This window comes from Cyprinodon tularosa, unplaced genomic scaffold (assembly GCF_016077235.1).
Source record: "Cyprinodon tularosa strain WSP-4 unplaced genomic scaffold, ASM1607723v1 ctg38, whole genome shotgun sequence".
Lineage (NCBI taxonomy): Eukaryota > Metazoa > Chordata > Actinopteri > Cyprinodontiformes > Cyprinodontidae > Cyprinodon > Cyprinodon tularosa.
In genome coordinates this window covers 1,841,409-1,857,695 of record NW_024039096.1, presented here as the reverse complement: position 1 = coordinate 1,857,695, position 16,287 = coordinate 1,841,409, and the positions used below count along the sequence as shown (strand labels likewise).

The window sequence follows — 16,287 nt, the reverse complement described above, 5'->3', positions numbered from 1 at the left end:
TTTGCAGTGTGGATAAGAAAGTTTTCAATAAACTATATAAAAAAAACAAAGCTGAGTTTTTTAGCTGAAGAAGATCCCTTGTCTTAGTCTAACTCATTTAAGATGGAACATTTAACTTTTGCAAAGCACTTATCGTAGCCTTCTACAATTTAAAACTGGTCTGATTTGAAGATGCTTGTTTTTTATATAATGTTTTATAATTCAGTTTATATATCATACTTTATATTTTGGGCTTTGGAAACTTGATATTATATAATTTCTCTAAAACTATTATAAAACACAGAATTAATTTGTTTGCATGCTGAGATGGCTGAAGACGTCGAAGCAATAGGTCCCCAGGGAGTTAGCTCCTGCATGATTATTGTGTTGACAGATTCTTGATGATGAACTATCTAATTTTCGCAGAAGTGCAGTGTTAGCTGCACCTACTGCTATTAAAACAATAATATTTAATTCCCATAAGCATTTCTGTTAAGTGTGCTTGGCCTTTAATTTTCACCATTTGGCTTTTTATGCCTGTAGTAACATTTTATGCTTTTGTCTTTAACCTCCTCTGGGACATCGGCCTTTCTTTGATTTCCTGCTTGGCCAATTTTAGCTGATGATTCACTGATTGCATGTAGAATGACATAATAGTATACCAAAACTATTTGTGCTATGTACAAATGGGTTACGTTTGCTTTTGGAGTCTGAGATGAAAGACTTGGCTGTCTTTCATCTCTTTCTGCAGTCTCCCAGGCTGAAGGACTGCTGGAAAAGACCAGCTCTGACAAAAGCTCTAAAAATAAAGATGTTGTGTTTGTTTCATTTTTAACTTGGTGCAACAGGTTGACATGATACAGAGCAGTATCTCCCTGACACAGATTTGCATTTTGAATTTATAATAAATAATAATAATAAGACTACAATCCTTTGATATCAGAATGTAAAGCTTCTGAATAAAAAGACTTGAAACAAACCAGAGATCTGATGGATGGATGGATGGATGGATGGATGGATGGATGGATGGATGGATGGATGGATGGATGGATAAATGGATGATGGATGGATGGATGGATGGATGGATGGATGGGTGGATGGATGGATGGATGGATGAGTGGATGGATGGATGGATGGATGGATGGATAAATGGATGGATAAATGGATGGATAAATGGATGATGGATGGATGGATGGATGGATGGGTGGATTGATGAATGGATGAATTGATTAATGAATGGATGGATGGATTGATGGATGGATGGATGGATGGATGGATTGATGGATGGATGGATGGATGGATGGATGGATGGGTGGATGGATGGATGGATGGATGGATGGATGGGTGGATGGATGGATGGATGGATGGATGGATAAATGGAGGATGGATGGATGGATGGGTGGATGGATGGATGGGTGGATGGATGGATGGATGGATGGATGGATGGGTGGATGGATGGATGGATGGATAAATGGATGATGGATGGATGGATGGATGGGTGGATGGATGGATTGATTGATGAATGGATGGATTGATAGATGGATGAATTGATTAATGAATGGATGGATGGATTGATGGATGGATGGATGGATTGATGGATGGATGGATGGATGGATGGATGGATGGGTGGATGGATGGATGGATGGATGGATGGGTGGATGGATGGATGGATAAATGGAGGATGGATGGATGGATGGATGGATGGATGGGTGGATGGATGGATGGATGGATGGATGGGTGGATGGATGGATGGATGGATGGATGGATGGATAAATGGATGGATAAATGGATGGATAAATGGATGATGGATGGATGGATGGATGGATGGGTGGATTGATGAATGGATGAATTGATTAATGAATGGATGGATGGATTGATGGATGGATGGATGGATGGATGGATGGGTGGATGGATGGATGGATGGATGGATGGGTGGATGGATGGATGGATGGATGGATGGATAAATGGATGATGGATGGATGGATGGATGGGTGGATGGATGGGTGGATGGATGGATGGATGGATGGATGGGTGGATGGATGGATGGATGGATAAATGGATGATGGATGGATGGATGGATAGGTGGATGGATGGATTGATTGATGAATGGATGGATTGATAGATGGATGAATTGATTAATGAATGGATGGATGGATTGATGGATGGATGGATGGATTGATGGATGGATGGATGGATGGATGGGTGGATGGATGGATGGATGGATGGGTGGATGGATGGATGGATGGATAAATGGATGATGGATGGATGGATGGGTGGATGGATGGGTGGATGGATGGATGGATGGGTGGATGGATGGATGGATGGATAAATGGATGATGGATGGATGGATGGATGGGTGGATGGATGGATGGATTGATTGATGAATGGATGGATTGATAGATGGATGAATGGATGATGGATGGATGGGTGGATGAACCGATGATGGATGGATAGATGGATGATTGGATGATGGATGGATAGATGGATGATTGGATGATGGATGGATGGATGGATGGATGGGTGGTTGGGTGGATGGATGGATGAATGGATGGATGGATGGATGGGTGGATGAACCGATGATGGATGGATAGATGGATGATTGGATGATGGATGGATAGATAGATGATTGGGTGATGGATGGATTGATGGATAGATGGATGGATGGACGATGGATAGATGGATGGATGGATGGGGAGCAACTGTAAACCCCTAAGTTTCCAACCTCTAAATGATTTCCTTACAGGGTTGTCTCAATTTCTGGCTTTATCCATCTTCCCATCAACTCAGACCAGCTTCCTTGTTGACGTCCCTATAGCACAGTAGTTCTTATACGTTGTCCTCAGGGACCACAGCCCTGCATGGTTCAGGCGTTGAATAATTAACAGTTTTCTGCATCCCAGATGCCTGCTAATGGGGTTAATACAAACATTTGACTGCAGCATGTAGAGACAGGTCTGAAACGTAGGGCAGTGGTTAATGAGAACCAGGATTGAGGACGACTGCTATATCATGAATAGGGCTGGGTATTTTTGCCAAAGTCCTGAACTGATTCGATTTTGATTCATACAGTTCTAAATCGATTAATTTAGATTCAATCTGTTTTTACCATAACGAAAGTGGTTCAACTGTGTTTCAAAATACTCATGTATTTTAATTTTTCCTGTCATATTAAACACAAAGTGCAAACTTGTAAATCGGTTTAAACCTGAGATGTGAACTCAACTGTCTCAAAAGTGCAAAATTGTTTGTGAAAAGTGAAAAGTTGAAGCCTCAATCGAGCGAGCAGACGTTACACAGCGGGTACACAGCAGACATGCATGAGCTGCATTATCTTCACTGCACAAACCATATTTGCAGCATTGTCTGTAACAACTACAGGGTGTTTGCTGGTCAGCCCCCATTTGTTAATGTCATCAGTCAACCTATTGGCTATATTTACAGCTGTCTGGCTTGAAGTAATCTTGGTGAAGCACGAGATGCGAGGCGCCACTTATTATCAATGTAGTGAGAAGTCACCTTAATGTCACATATCCAGCTTATTATCTTTAGCTGTTTTAAATCAAAAATGGTTCCAGACATCAGACTTCAGTTGGGACAGCTTGCTGAGCGGTGTGTTACTTGTGTCGACATTTGCACATGAATGCTCATTTGAATGTGAACGTCACGCGCGTCACTATAAAACTAATCGATCTCAATCCCTACACATCGATTTTGCAAACATTTAAAGGAAACGATTCAAAATCGGTTAAATTGATTTTATTTTACCCAGCCCTAATCATGAAGCAGTGAGGATGTAGTGTATGTGGAAACATTTAGTGTTAAATGTATATTTCTGCACCTCCTCCAGAGTTTCCATGGATGTTTTGGTTGTTTCTCTGAGTGTTTATTGCCTGATTTATACTTTTAAGTCACAATATGTTCGCATATGAAAACAAAAATCAAACCTCAGATTAGGGCTGAATGATTGAGCCAGAGATTTATTTATTTAAATTTATTTCAACCAATATTGCGATTACGATTTTATTTTGATTTTCCTCTGCACCAACCACAGGTATGTCGATTTTTCACTCCGGGATTGAATTGTTTTATTACAGCGTGCTTGACATTGTTGCAGGACATTACCGTTATGGTGTGGAAAACTTCTGTTAGGTTCGTAAAAGAAGGACTGAGTTCACACAGAAAGGGATTCTCAAACAGCTTCTGCAGAAGGGGAAAGAGCCAAATCCAACAGTCAAACTCTCTCTCTCTCCGACCCCCCTCCTTGCAGTGCCTTATTTAATAACAGAACATAACACATGGTAACAAAACAGAGTATTGTTCTGAAAGGACAATTGATCAGGTCATAAGACATGATGCTTTACTGACTGACTCCCAAGGCAGAGTGAAGCATCTCCTTGCTTCAATGTTTATATGTACATACATTAATTTTATAATCATCATTGAATAAACCTAACAACTTCTTACTCATACTCGCATGTATGGATCTGCATGGTAGCAGCAACTCTCTCTCTTACCTTCTCTGTGATGGCAAACCCATTATAGGCATTTTACTACCACCTAATAATGGTAATAACGTTATACTTATTGCGTGGCCAAGAAATACTACTTTGTGCGCACGAAATACTACTTCGTGGCCACGCAATAAGTTTATCGTGCGCACGAAATATTACTTGGTGGCCACGCAATAAGTTTAACGTGCGCACGAAATACTTATTAATAATATTAATATCATTCCTGGACAACTGGGTAAGCAAATCGAGCGTGCCTTCTCTAAGGTCTAAGGCGTGCTCGATTTGCTTACCCAGTCGGTCTCCGCCAGTCACGTGACATTTGTTGCTAAGACGCCATTTTAGGTGGAAAAGGCGTAGTGTAAACAACCGCAGCATAGCTAAACGAAGGACTAGCCCGTTTACATAGCAGCCTGTCCAAGATAAGTCATTACAGTTAACATAAGCCTGAAAACAGGGGCGGATTTATTGATATTATTAATAAGTATTTCGTGCGCACGTTAAACTTATTGCGTGGCCACGAAGTAGTATTTCGTGCGCACTTTAAACTTATTGCGTGGCCACGAAGTAGTATTTCGTGCGCACGTTAAACTTATTGCGTGGCCGCGAAATACTACTTCGTGGCCACAATTAAACATTTTTTTTGACCATGTCATCAGAGGGGCTCCATAACTCTGTGTTTTGAAAATTGCGTTTTGTTAAATTGCGATTATGTTGTAGATGCAATTAATGGCCCAACCCTCCCCAAAATATAGTTTGGTTAAAACAAACCAGAGTTTAGTCAATCGAAAGTGAACATTTGGATGCCTTTTAATTTAAGACTTTGAGCAAATAAAAAAAGAAATCTAACTTTAATCTGACTTCACCAGATAGCATCCAAAAGACAGTAGTTCTTCTTATATGGGGTCAGTTTTGCATATTTGCTTACATAACAGAAAATAAGTTATGTCTACAAACTCCTGAGCTTTGACAAGAAATAACGAGTTGCTTACGAAGCGTGGTTGAATTTGACAACTGACAGTTCTGACAGCGTCCCATGAAATCAAATCAGTATTCCCTTAAAGCATTTTAGCCCTCAATGTCTGAGGGACATGTGTGTGATTGCGTTTGCGTCACATGCTCAGCACTGTGGGTCCTGTAGGCACTGAGTCACACAGGAAGTCACACAGCCACAGTGACTGAACAAACATAGAGTGGATTTACTATCATCCAGGTCCCTGAGCTGAAACAGGTGGTGAAGCCAGAATGTGCTCAGAATGTTTAAAATCCTCCATTTGGTGTCGAAAAACAACAGTACGCACGCCTCAGATCCTCTGAGTCACTGACTGAAGTGATTTATTAAAAGTAGGGTTGAAAGAAGTAGGAAGTATGTATGTGTGAGAAGGAGAAAAACAAAAACAAAGACAGATGTTTTATCCCATTCTCTCACCATGCCCAGAAACACAAACACCAGAAGCACCGAAAGCTAATACAGATGAGAGGACAGCAGTGGTAGAAACCAGCCAATGAAGCTGAACGTCTCCTGGCTCCCCTCAGTGCTCTGTTGACTTTCCACATTGATTTTGTGGTAAAGCACAAAGTTCAATGTGTGTCTGTTTCATTATTAAACGCTTCAGAGACCAGCGGGTCAACTTCTGTGAGGGTCTGGTACTAATATGATCTGCTTCTTTCAGCAGGTCCCTTTAGGGTTTTCCATAACCTCCAACTTACCCTATCTCTTACAATGTGAAGAGATCTTTTAAGCTTCTTCTGGTTCAAAATCATCAGGCAAAGAAAATAAACACAAAATGCAATTTTAAATATATGAATAGAGGGCGAAAATTTATCAAACCAGTGACAAGCTAAGGCAAGGCAAGTTTATTTATATAGTTCAAATCAAAAAGACATTTCAAAGTGCTTTACATGAATTTAACAATAAAAAAGACTAAAGTAGAAGCAGAATAACAACAAGTTGATATAGAACATGGGTAAAAACTGCATATTGGAAACAGAAAATTGGTTAATTCAATTGATTTTCACAAAAAATGAAATCTCAGAGGCTTTTTGCCTGACATCAACAAAGTATTTTTTTACAAAGACAGATGATGCTTTCAAGAAGGAAATGACAAAGTCATGCCGTAAAGCAATCCAACTACTTATAAAGATACTCTGTAAAAGTACTTAAAAGTTGTTTTCTGTTTGTTTTTTAGGAGAACTATAAAAGGAAAGGACACATAATTGGTGATAGAGTGATGATATTTTGTACATATTTATCTTTTTCTGTAGCTTGTCTTTTAGTTTTTTTTATTCATTAATTAATTAACTGTACTGATGACTAAAATCTTAAATCAGTTATAAAATGACTGTAATGTTTAAATTGGGATAAGACTATAATTTAGTCCCATCCAAAAATTATTGAGCATCCTGTTATTGTCACTTAGGAGGGGCAAAACAACACACACTTGTGCCGATATCTGGGACCAAGGACAGCGTTCCTCTGCTGCCTGGAGGCCAGCGCTGCTTTGTGTCAGTGCAGTCCTCCCCCTCCACGCTGTGCTTGTTGTTTTATACTGCCACTATTTTCACAAGAGAGAATCCAAGGCTTTTGCACATGCAGGGATGACGCACCAGTAACGTGCTCTTCGTGTTGCCTTGGGTTGCACAACTGCTGCTTTCGGACATGATTTTAGCTGAAAATAGGGAGCGTTATTATGGGGAAGTACACATACATCTACTTACACTTCCACAGTTTTATCTTATGTACGTCTGCAGTGAATATTTACTTCTGTATGGTGGAGGGGACACCCTGCGGTGTTAGTCATCTTCTTCATCCCACCATCCATCTTTCAGTTGAAAACATTTCCTGACCTTTCAGTCTGTCAAAGGAGCTGCTCTTGATTCATTGAAGTTGGAGAAAAGCATCAAATGAAATGGGGAAAAAGTCAGTTAACTTTCTTGAACTGAACTGTTTAGTCAATTTGGATCACACATTAAAACAAAATAGTTTACAATAAAACTGAGAAGTATTTTTTTTTTACTTTTTTATTTGAAATATTTCAAATAAAGATGAATAAGAATACCCACTGTTAAATAAGCTCATAACTTTTACTTCATTGAAAAATATCTTTATCCTTTTAAAATGACCCTTTACGACTGAAACGTTGTTTGATGAGCAGACTGACACCTCATTAGTTCAGCGACGTTGCATCTATAAGCATGATGCAAAAGCATTATCTTACATGAGATGATGCTTTAAGAAAAGAAAAATTAAAATATGCATAAAAAAATAACCTGAAGCAGAGCTGGACCCTGCAAAAATACAGATTCTTTGAATAGAGTCTGTTGGGTGAATTTTCAAAGAGTTGTACGCAGAAGAAAGAAAAAAACTCCACCACCATGTGCAGCAAATGTTCCTCTGACAGATGTCTGAAGCTGTAGATAAATTGGAAACCGGTAGAACTATTCAGGGATATGGTGTCCTAAACCTTTCTTCACTTGACAAAAAGTTTTGTTGATTGACAAAACAAATGCCAACAGGGTTTTTGAAAGTTAAACAGAACAGAATTTGCAGAATCCTTCTCCTCTCCGTTATGTAGGCGTGACAGAGCCCAGTGTGATAATAACCCATGGATTGACCCATGAGGAAGCTCTCGTGGCTTTCGATATTCGGTATATGATGAACAACTGGAAGTTAATGGTCAAGTAACGTACAGTCTGACTCAGCGTCAGGACTTCCTCAGCTCATTTCATCACCTCTGTCGTGTGACATTTAGACAAGCTGACTGTCATGTGACCCAGAAAACTCCCACCATGTCATGCTGTGGAAAACTAGAACTGTGTTCATTAAAGTTTCATCATGACAGGGCATACCTGCTCCTTATCACGACTACTGCCTATTAAAGTCATAGAGGTCTTTGATAAAGGAGGCAAATCACCGGTTTCAATGTTTTTATAGTCGATTTGGCAAATTTGAAAGACATACTGTTGAATTGAAATGATGAGCCTCAAAGCACAGTGTAAAGAGAGCCTCCAAGGATTTTATCTGCTGCTCAGACTATCCACTGCATGATCCTGCAGCAGGATGTGGTACTGGTATCATACCACACAGAGGCAAGATGGTTACTTGTATGTCTGCCATGTGAGCTGAAGATCTCTCCCTCTTTGGTTCCCAGAGGAAATACAGACACTGACGAGCTTTACTAGTCAGTAATGTTGATGCACCGTTATATCTCTTCAGAGATGTGGATATACAGAGGTTTGCTACTGCTCACCAACATTACAACAGCAGTAGGCCATCATGAAGTCCACGACAATCACCTTTTTCTCTTCCACATTCAGGTGGAGATGGTTTTCCTCACACTATGTGGCCACATTGGTCAATTTGCTCCTTTAGGTAGTTTTTTTTCCTGTTGTTAATGTTACCAAACCCAGTCATGTCATCCCAAGACTTGATAAAAGAGGTTCAGGCTGTGTTTTGGTTTGAAGAGGAGAATGCTCAGCAGGAGAGGAGGTTCTACTTTCAGAGTGAATGTGCTGAAGGTGCTGCTGGATAGCTTAACTGCCCAAGATCATACCTGAAGATTTAACATAAAAAAATCCAACTGGCAGTTTGTGAATGAGCTGCTGTGTTGATTAGCAGCAGCTGAACGTGGGAGTCCTCAGTGCCCAGGTGTGTGAGGGATGAGTGGAGAGCAGTTAAGAAGGCATCAACCGTTATGCAAACTGAAATGTATGTAGGGAGGTGTGGAGGAGGGGGTTGATGCTCTGCATAACTAACTGCTTGAAACACTTTATGAGGGTTGGAGTTAGTGCAGCTTAGTCATTGTTGAAGCAGGGTAGAGATTCTTGTTAGGGACCAGAGCGGCAACGTCATTTTGTGGATGATTAATGATGCTACAGTATAGTTTATTAACCTAAATCAATATGCATGGTATGGTTGTTACATGTCAGGTCATTAACATTGACCAAGGCACCTTACAGTAGAACTGCAGTCAGTCCCTGGACTGGCATGGCTATCACTGCCCCTACATAGTTATGGACCAGGGGTCTGCAACCTTTCATAACCAAAGAGCCATTTTTCCTGAGGTCTGACCAAGTAAAAGTTGTTTGGAGACACACTGTAAAAAAAAACGGCCTCATTTTACGGTAAAAAACTGGCAGCTGAGTTGCCAGAAGTTTACCGTCTTTATACGGTAAAATTCTGGCAACCAAAACTGCCAGTTTTTTACCGTATTTCTAAAATACGGTAAAATTCTGGCAACCACAGCTGCCAGTTTTTTACCGTATTTGCTAAACGCAGGATTTTACCGTATTTTTAATATACGGTAAAATTCTGGCAACCACAGCTGCCAGTTTTTTACCGTATTTGCTAAATGCAGGATTTTACCGTATTTTTAAAATACGGTAAAATTCTGGCAACCACAGCTGCCAGTTTTTTACCGTATTTGCTAAATGCAGGATTTTACCGTATTTTTAATATACGGTAAAATTCTGGCAACCACAGCTGCCAGTTTTTTACCGTATTTGCTAAATGCAGGATTTTACCGTATTTTTAAAATACGGTAAAATTCTGGCAACCACAGCTGCCAGTTTTTTACCGTATTTGCTAAATGCAGGATTTTACCGTATTTTTAATATACGGTAAAATTCTGGCAACCACAGCTGCCAGTTTTTTACCGTATTTGCTAAATGCAGGATTTTACCGTATTTTTAATATAGGCTACGGTAAAATTCTGGCAACCACAGCTGCCAGTTTTTTACCGTATTTGCGAAATGCAGGATTTTACCGTATTTTTAAAATACGGTAAAATTCTGGCAACCACAGCTGCCAGTTTTTTACCGTATTTGCTAAATGCAGGATTTTACCGTATTTTTAAAATACGGTAAAATTCTGGCAACCACAGCTGCCAGTTTTTTACCGTATTTGCTAAATGCAGGATTTTACCGTATTTTTAATATACGGTAAAATTCTGGCAACCACAGCTGCCAGTTTATTACCGTATTTTGTAAATGCAGGATTCTACCGTATTTTTAAAATACGGTAAAATACCGTACTTCCTAAAATATTTAAAAAAAAATAAAATGTGGTTTTGCCGTAGTAAATACGGTCATGCTGACTGAGGCATAATATCTCCATGAGTGAAAAACACATCCAGACTGGATGATATATTGACATTTTATTGTAAACCCTCCCCCCCAAAAAAAACTTATGGTAAATTACTGGTCTCTGTTCCTACCAGAATTTTACCATACAAATTATAGTACAACACACAAGGAAGTGTAACTTGTCAAGCATTTCTATACAGAAAGTTATAAAGAAAATAATTTCTAATTAACCAAAAAGTACAGATTACGAGTAATCCACTTAAAGAAACAATTTCTATTTAAAAAGTCAAGTTAAAAAAAGAACTGATTCTATTTTCTGTCCAGTTTCCTCACGGTATTACTGAGATCTGGAAAACAGAAACAAAACAAACAGTATGTGTCCACATAAGAGATAACATATTGTAGAAGACAAAATGGTGATAAAAGGATTCTTGTTCTGGGTTGAGAGTCACAAGTCGCTGAGATCAGACGTTGCTCAGGATGGTTGTAGTCTTCCCAGTCACAGGTTGAAATTGAGACTCGCATGTTGTCAATCGGGTGTTTCCTCTCTGCTGGAAAACAAAAAGAAAAAGTTAGAAAGATGCACTACATGAACATCTTATTCGCTTAAATGTTTGTTTCACCTTTGTTGACTTGCATATGGACACAGGTACTTCAACCAGGTGGTGCGATCATTTCTGACTGAAAATTCAGTAGTTAAACCTTTGTTTGTTGTCAACAGGTGTGATCCTCTGGTCTGCAACCAGACAAAATACACAAACAAAAAACTAATAAAAACAAATATAACTGTTTTAGGCAATTTATGAAATAGATACTCACCATTTATCTGAGTCTCATGAAGGCCAATAGGTTGTCTTCAACCATTTATGTAAGTTACATTTCCTGCAAGCTAGCAGAAACAAAGCTGTAAATGTGAACACTTTTCATACAGGCAAACAAATTGATACAGCTGAGACAATTTATGCTAGGTTAGTTTTTCTCAGTCACTTTTGGTGCATTTCTCAAGTCATTGTTGGCATTTACAAAACAGTAAGCGCATTTCTCAAAACAATTTGTAGAAACAGGAAAAATAGCATTTGTTTGCTTTCAAAATCTTTAGTTCAGCTCTTAAAATTCTATCTGTTAACATATCAGTGACTCAAAATAATAAGTTATAGTCTCTCTATGTACAGATAAGACAGTCAAATTGATTAGTCATGAGAAGAGACTACAAAAGGATCATTTACGCCAGTGTTTCTCAACCCTGCTCCTCACCACCCCCTGCTCTGCATGTTTTAGATGTGCCTCTACTCCAGAACAGCTGATTCAAATGATTGGATGACAATCAAGTACTGCAGAAGCTTGTTAATCATCCAGAGATACAATTCAGGTGTGTGGCAGAAGGGAAATACCTAAGCCTGCAGGACAGGGTGACGCTGAAGACCAGGATTGAGAAACACTGATTTACGCTTTTGCTATAATTTATTCATGGACCATGCCTTGGTGATTCAGAAAGAAAAAGACAGAAATGCAGAGAACAAAAAAAGTAGAAAAGGAGCCACAGGACAATCTCCTCAAGGAAAACTGTACAGTGCTGTAGAAATTACATTACATTTTAATTTCCATAGTCACTTTGTTCCTTAACTCCACTGAGGATCTTTTTTCCTCAGTGGGGTTAAGGAATGAACAGTAGGGTGGGAGGACCTCCATCAGCGTCATGTTGTGGGTCTCAGCCATGTCCTGATGTTGGACTGATGGAAACTGGCAGATGTCCTCAGCCTCTTCTGACTCTTCTTCTGCTTTCCTCCCAACTATTTCCTCCTCAGCCTCACTCCTCTTCTTCTCTCTGGCTGTTCACTCTGTCCAGATACTTGTTCATCAGTTCTCAGACATGTAACATTGTGTTGTGTTCTGACTATATAGAGCATAATGTTGCCAACTGATGGTTCACAAGATGCACCTCCAATCTGTTTCAGAAAACTGGTTGATCGTTGGTTGAGCTAATGGTTCATACACTGACCTGTTAGAGAAACTCAGGACTCACTTGGGAGCAATTTACCAATTCAGGACAGATTTAGAAAATAATAGAATATAAATTAATTAATATATGATTCACATTATGACAACTTTAAGACTTATGCATGTTAAGACTTACACAATGAACTGATGCTATTTTGGAAGTTGAGAATTCAACACAGACACGTTGTTGTCCTGTTGTCCTCATTTTCTGTATACACCCTTTATCCTCCGGGTCAAAATGACCCGTCTTCACTAAACCCCCAATAGAAGCAGCTTAATTGAATTTTAAACACCAAATTCTATCTTGTATATTGTCACTCACCACAAAATGTGTGAATACTTGAGTTTTCCCTCTCCACTTGAATTTCTATAGCTTAAGAAAAAAAATGTGCAAAATGAGTTTCGAATGCATTTTTATTCATCACAGTGACTAATTTTCTTTTACTTTTCTCCAGTGAACAAGAGGATGTACAATACAAAAATATGAAAAATAATATAACCCATTCAACTAATTGGCACATGTAGGGCAGTATGCAAGTGCACAGTCTTTGCAGATATATTTCTTACACCTGCAGCACACAGTATGTGTTTTACAGTCTGAGGGCAGAACTGACATCTCTTCCTCTTACTTGGCTTAGCTGGGGAAGTGGCTGTGGTAGATGGATCCTCAGGTTGATCAGGAGCTGCTGCACTCTGAATAGCTTTCACAACTGCTGCTGAGGCTTCTGTGCGGGGGACATGCTTCCTTCTTTCAATGAGTGGAGTTACAAGTGCCTTTCCTAGCTGCTCCAGGAACACCCTCCTCTTGTTGTGCTTATGAGACATCCAGGTTGGGTTGATCTCTATCCAAATCACAAAGGCATTGTAGGAGGACACATCAATGATGTTGTGGAAGATGACCAGGGGCCAGCGGGCAGTCATTCTTCTGCAGCTATATGCTCCAATCACCTTATCTAGGTTGTCCACACCTCCTTTGTTTCGGTTGAATTCCAGGATAATGATTGGCTTCCTGTCCTCACGGTCACTAGTGTCGCCGTCTTTGTGCAGTGTGCTCAGAAGAACTACATTCTTGTTTTTCTTTGGGAGGTAGGAAACTAGAGTGGTGGTGGGTGTGAAGGCAAACTTTGAGGAGAAGACCTCTCTCTCCTTTGACCCAAGCAGTGCAGGTGGGAGCTCAGGCTTGTTCTTTCGAACTGTACCAACCATGGTGATCTTCCTCTTCAGGAGCTGCTGTCCGAGTTCATAAGAGTTGAAGAAATTGTCACATGTCACATTGTGACCCCTCAGTCCCTCTGTCACATCAAGCACAACTCGCAACCCCTGGTTCTTCTCTGGGCATCCACTGGTTGACTTCCCAGTATAGACTTGCATTTTCCAAGCATAGCTTGATTCGGAAGCCACCCATGACTTGATCCCATATTTTGCTGGCTTGCTGGGCATATACTGCTGGAAAGGACAACAACCTTTGGACAAAAGACATTAGCATCAGTGATTAGTATCAGTGTCACAGAAAACAGTCAAAGAAATCAATAGTGAAAATCACTTTTATTACAAATATGAAAACAGATTACCTCTAAATGGAACCAGTTGCTCATCCACTGTTACATCAGGCTCTGGATTGTAGAGGTAGGGTAACCGCTCCACCCACTTGTCCCATACCTCTCTTATGGCTGCAAGTTTGTCTGTCATACATCTTGCTGGTCTTGATTCACGGTCATCAAATCGCATCAGTCTTGAGTAGGTGTGAAAGAGTTTGAGTGGCATTGTGGCTCGGAAAATTGGCCTTCCACTCTCTGCTTACTTCTGCTACTGATTGATCTGAGACACAACTAAAACTTTGTAACATTTTATGATTTGTAAATAACTCTGTGACCTTGATTTCAACTCCATTTGCCTCACGGGTCATTTTGACCTGAAGACCATCTTTGTACCTTTTTTTGTACAGCTTACATGGAAATGAGACTAAAAGCAACACTGAACTTTTTCTATTGTCTGGGCCAATCTAGGAAAAGTCTTAAAATCTCAAGTTAAAAAAATTACATTTAGGGGATTTTGGGGGGGGGGGGGGTTAACACAGTGGCGGGTCATTTTGACCCGAGGACAACAGGAGGGTTAACATATTTTGATCAAGACGATAAAAGCAAATTACAATTAAAACCGCGAGCGGTATTGACGGCCCTCGCAGCTCGCACCGCCTGGTATGTCGCAACCGCGGGAACCAAGCGACCGCCGGCTCCACGCTCCTTCCCAGCCTATTCTCCTGCTCTTCAGCCTATGCCTGCTGCTGCTTCCCCTCATCCACTTCATCACCCTGTGCTGCTCCTCTTCATCCTCCTCTTTCTCCGCTCGGCCTATCGCGACCGCGGGAGGTGAGCGACCGCTGCCCCCTTGCTCCTTCCCAGCCAGCGGAAAAAGCGCCACGCTTCACCTCTGGACCAGCCGGAGACAAACACAGCTTTGGTCAGGAAGGGTTAAACTAGGGATAAAAGATAATATCTGGGAATGAATCTCATCTGTCAGATATTTGCTGTAGCAATCTCAGTTGGTGGGTCAAAAGTATATATTCAAAAGATGGAGAAACAGCACTGCCAAAACCCACGGTTAGCGGTATTACACCCTACTCAAAACAAAAAAAATCATTAAAAAATCCATAGTTTGCAATAAAATCCCCCAAAAAATCACAAATGTCAAGGAACACATCTTGCATGTCCTAGATTCTTTTTTAGATGATTTAATAAATAATTCAAAGAAAGAAAAATCTTTAAATGTGAATGCCTTATACTGCGGCAGTTGAAAATTATATCCTGGCATTATCTGTCCACTTGACCAACTATTAGGCAAGAACGCAAACGTTTGAAAAATCAGAGTGACAGACTTTAAAGAAGCGCTTTGCTATTGTAACCAGCTTACAGCAGGCTTTGTAAAGAACGTATTTTGAAAGTTTTAGCTCATTTGGATAAAAGGCTGATTTTATGCAATTTTTTGAAAAGAGGTCCGTGATTTCACAACAGGGTAAAATGTAATGTTAGGCTGTTAGCCTAAACATGCAGTACCCTTGCGGTGGCTCAGAAGTAACACACAACTCATGAACAGAGAAGGTTCTTGACGCGGTAGTCACAGGTTCGAGTTTAGGTCTCACCACCCAAGATGCATGTCTTCACCCTCCCTCATTACCATTTACTGGTCCTATCAGACCACGTTCAATGAACGGTCACTAGAGCTTCTATTTATCTTAGAAATGTTGACTAGAACAGGATTCCCGAGGTAGGGAGTCGAAAGATAATTTTGAAAATCATTGTGATGTGACCCCTGAAAGGTATGGACAGTGGCGCAAAAAGTGGGTATGCAGCGTATGCAACGCATAGGGGCGCAGCATCCACCTGAATAATGTGCAGTTGCGCCACTGGGTATGGAGAACCTTATGAGTAAAAAGAGAAAGCTTGAATGAATAGCTATGAATAAATATATTAATATTTCCCAATAAATGATTAAATAATGAAAGCAATTATTTTGCTAAGCAACTGTGTTGCATTGTTTTAAAATGCTTATGATTGAGTCACCCTATAACTATTTACTAAATACAATATATAGATTTATAAGCAGAACATTTTGAGAACCCCTGCACTACAAGTCAATAGAAGAGAGTAATATATTTTAAGATGTATTTGTAGAAATCAATTATTGTAATGTAGTTCTATGCAACATTTTGCTGATTAAC

The 16,287-nt window shown here is 40.0% G+C and overlaps 2 protein-coding genes across 8 annotated transcripts in view; one reads left to right on the top strand and one right to left on the bottom strand.

Annotated features, from left to right (window-relative positions):
• The window catches only part of sema4gb (sema domain, immunoglobulin domain (Ig), transmembrane domain (TM) and short cytoplasmic domain, (semaphorin) 4Gb), a 59,732-nt gene that overhangs the window by 11,464 nt on the left and 31,981 nt on the right, over nt 1-16,287 (top strand). The gene's annotated exons all lie outside the window — the stretch shown is intronic.
• LOC119791092 (piggyBac transposable element-derived protein 3-like) lies at nt 10,818-14,654 on the bottom strand. 7 transcript variants are annotated; one of them, XM_038296946.1, is made up of 6 exons: nt 14,141-14,654; nt 13,199-14,032; nt 12,892-12,942; nt 11,391-11,460; nt 11,195-11,307; nt 10,818-11,122 (listed from the first exon to the last, which is right to left on the bottom strand). In XM_038296946.1, exons 1-4 carry the CDS (start codon nt 14,331-14,333, stop codon nt 11,405-11,407), a joined length of 1,134 nt encoding a protein of 377 aa, XP_038152874.1. In that variant the 5' UTR covers nt 14,334-14,654; the 3' UTR covers nt 10,818-11,122; nt 11,195-11,307; nt 11,391-11,404. The 7 variants fall into 7 exon arrangements, with proteins under 7 accessions (XP_038152874.1, XP_038152875.1, XP_038152876.1 ...); XM_038296947.1 differs by having other exon boundaries at nt 10,818-11,119; XM_038296948.1 differs by having other exon boundaries at nt 11,195-11,252.

Coding starts and splice junctions, on each gene's coding strand:
- LOC119791092 (XM_038296945.1), bottom strand. CDS start 14,333: ATGCCACTCAAACTCTTTCACACCTACTCAAGACTGATGCGATTTGAT. Junction 14,033..14,140: donor GCAACTGGTTCCATTTAGAG/GTAATCTGTTTT, acceptor TTTTGTCCAAAG/GTTGTTGTCCTTTCCAGCAG.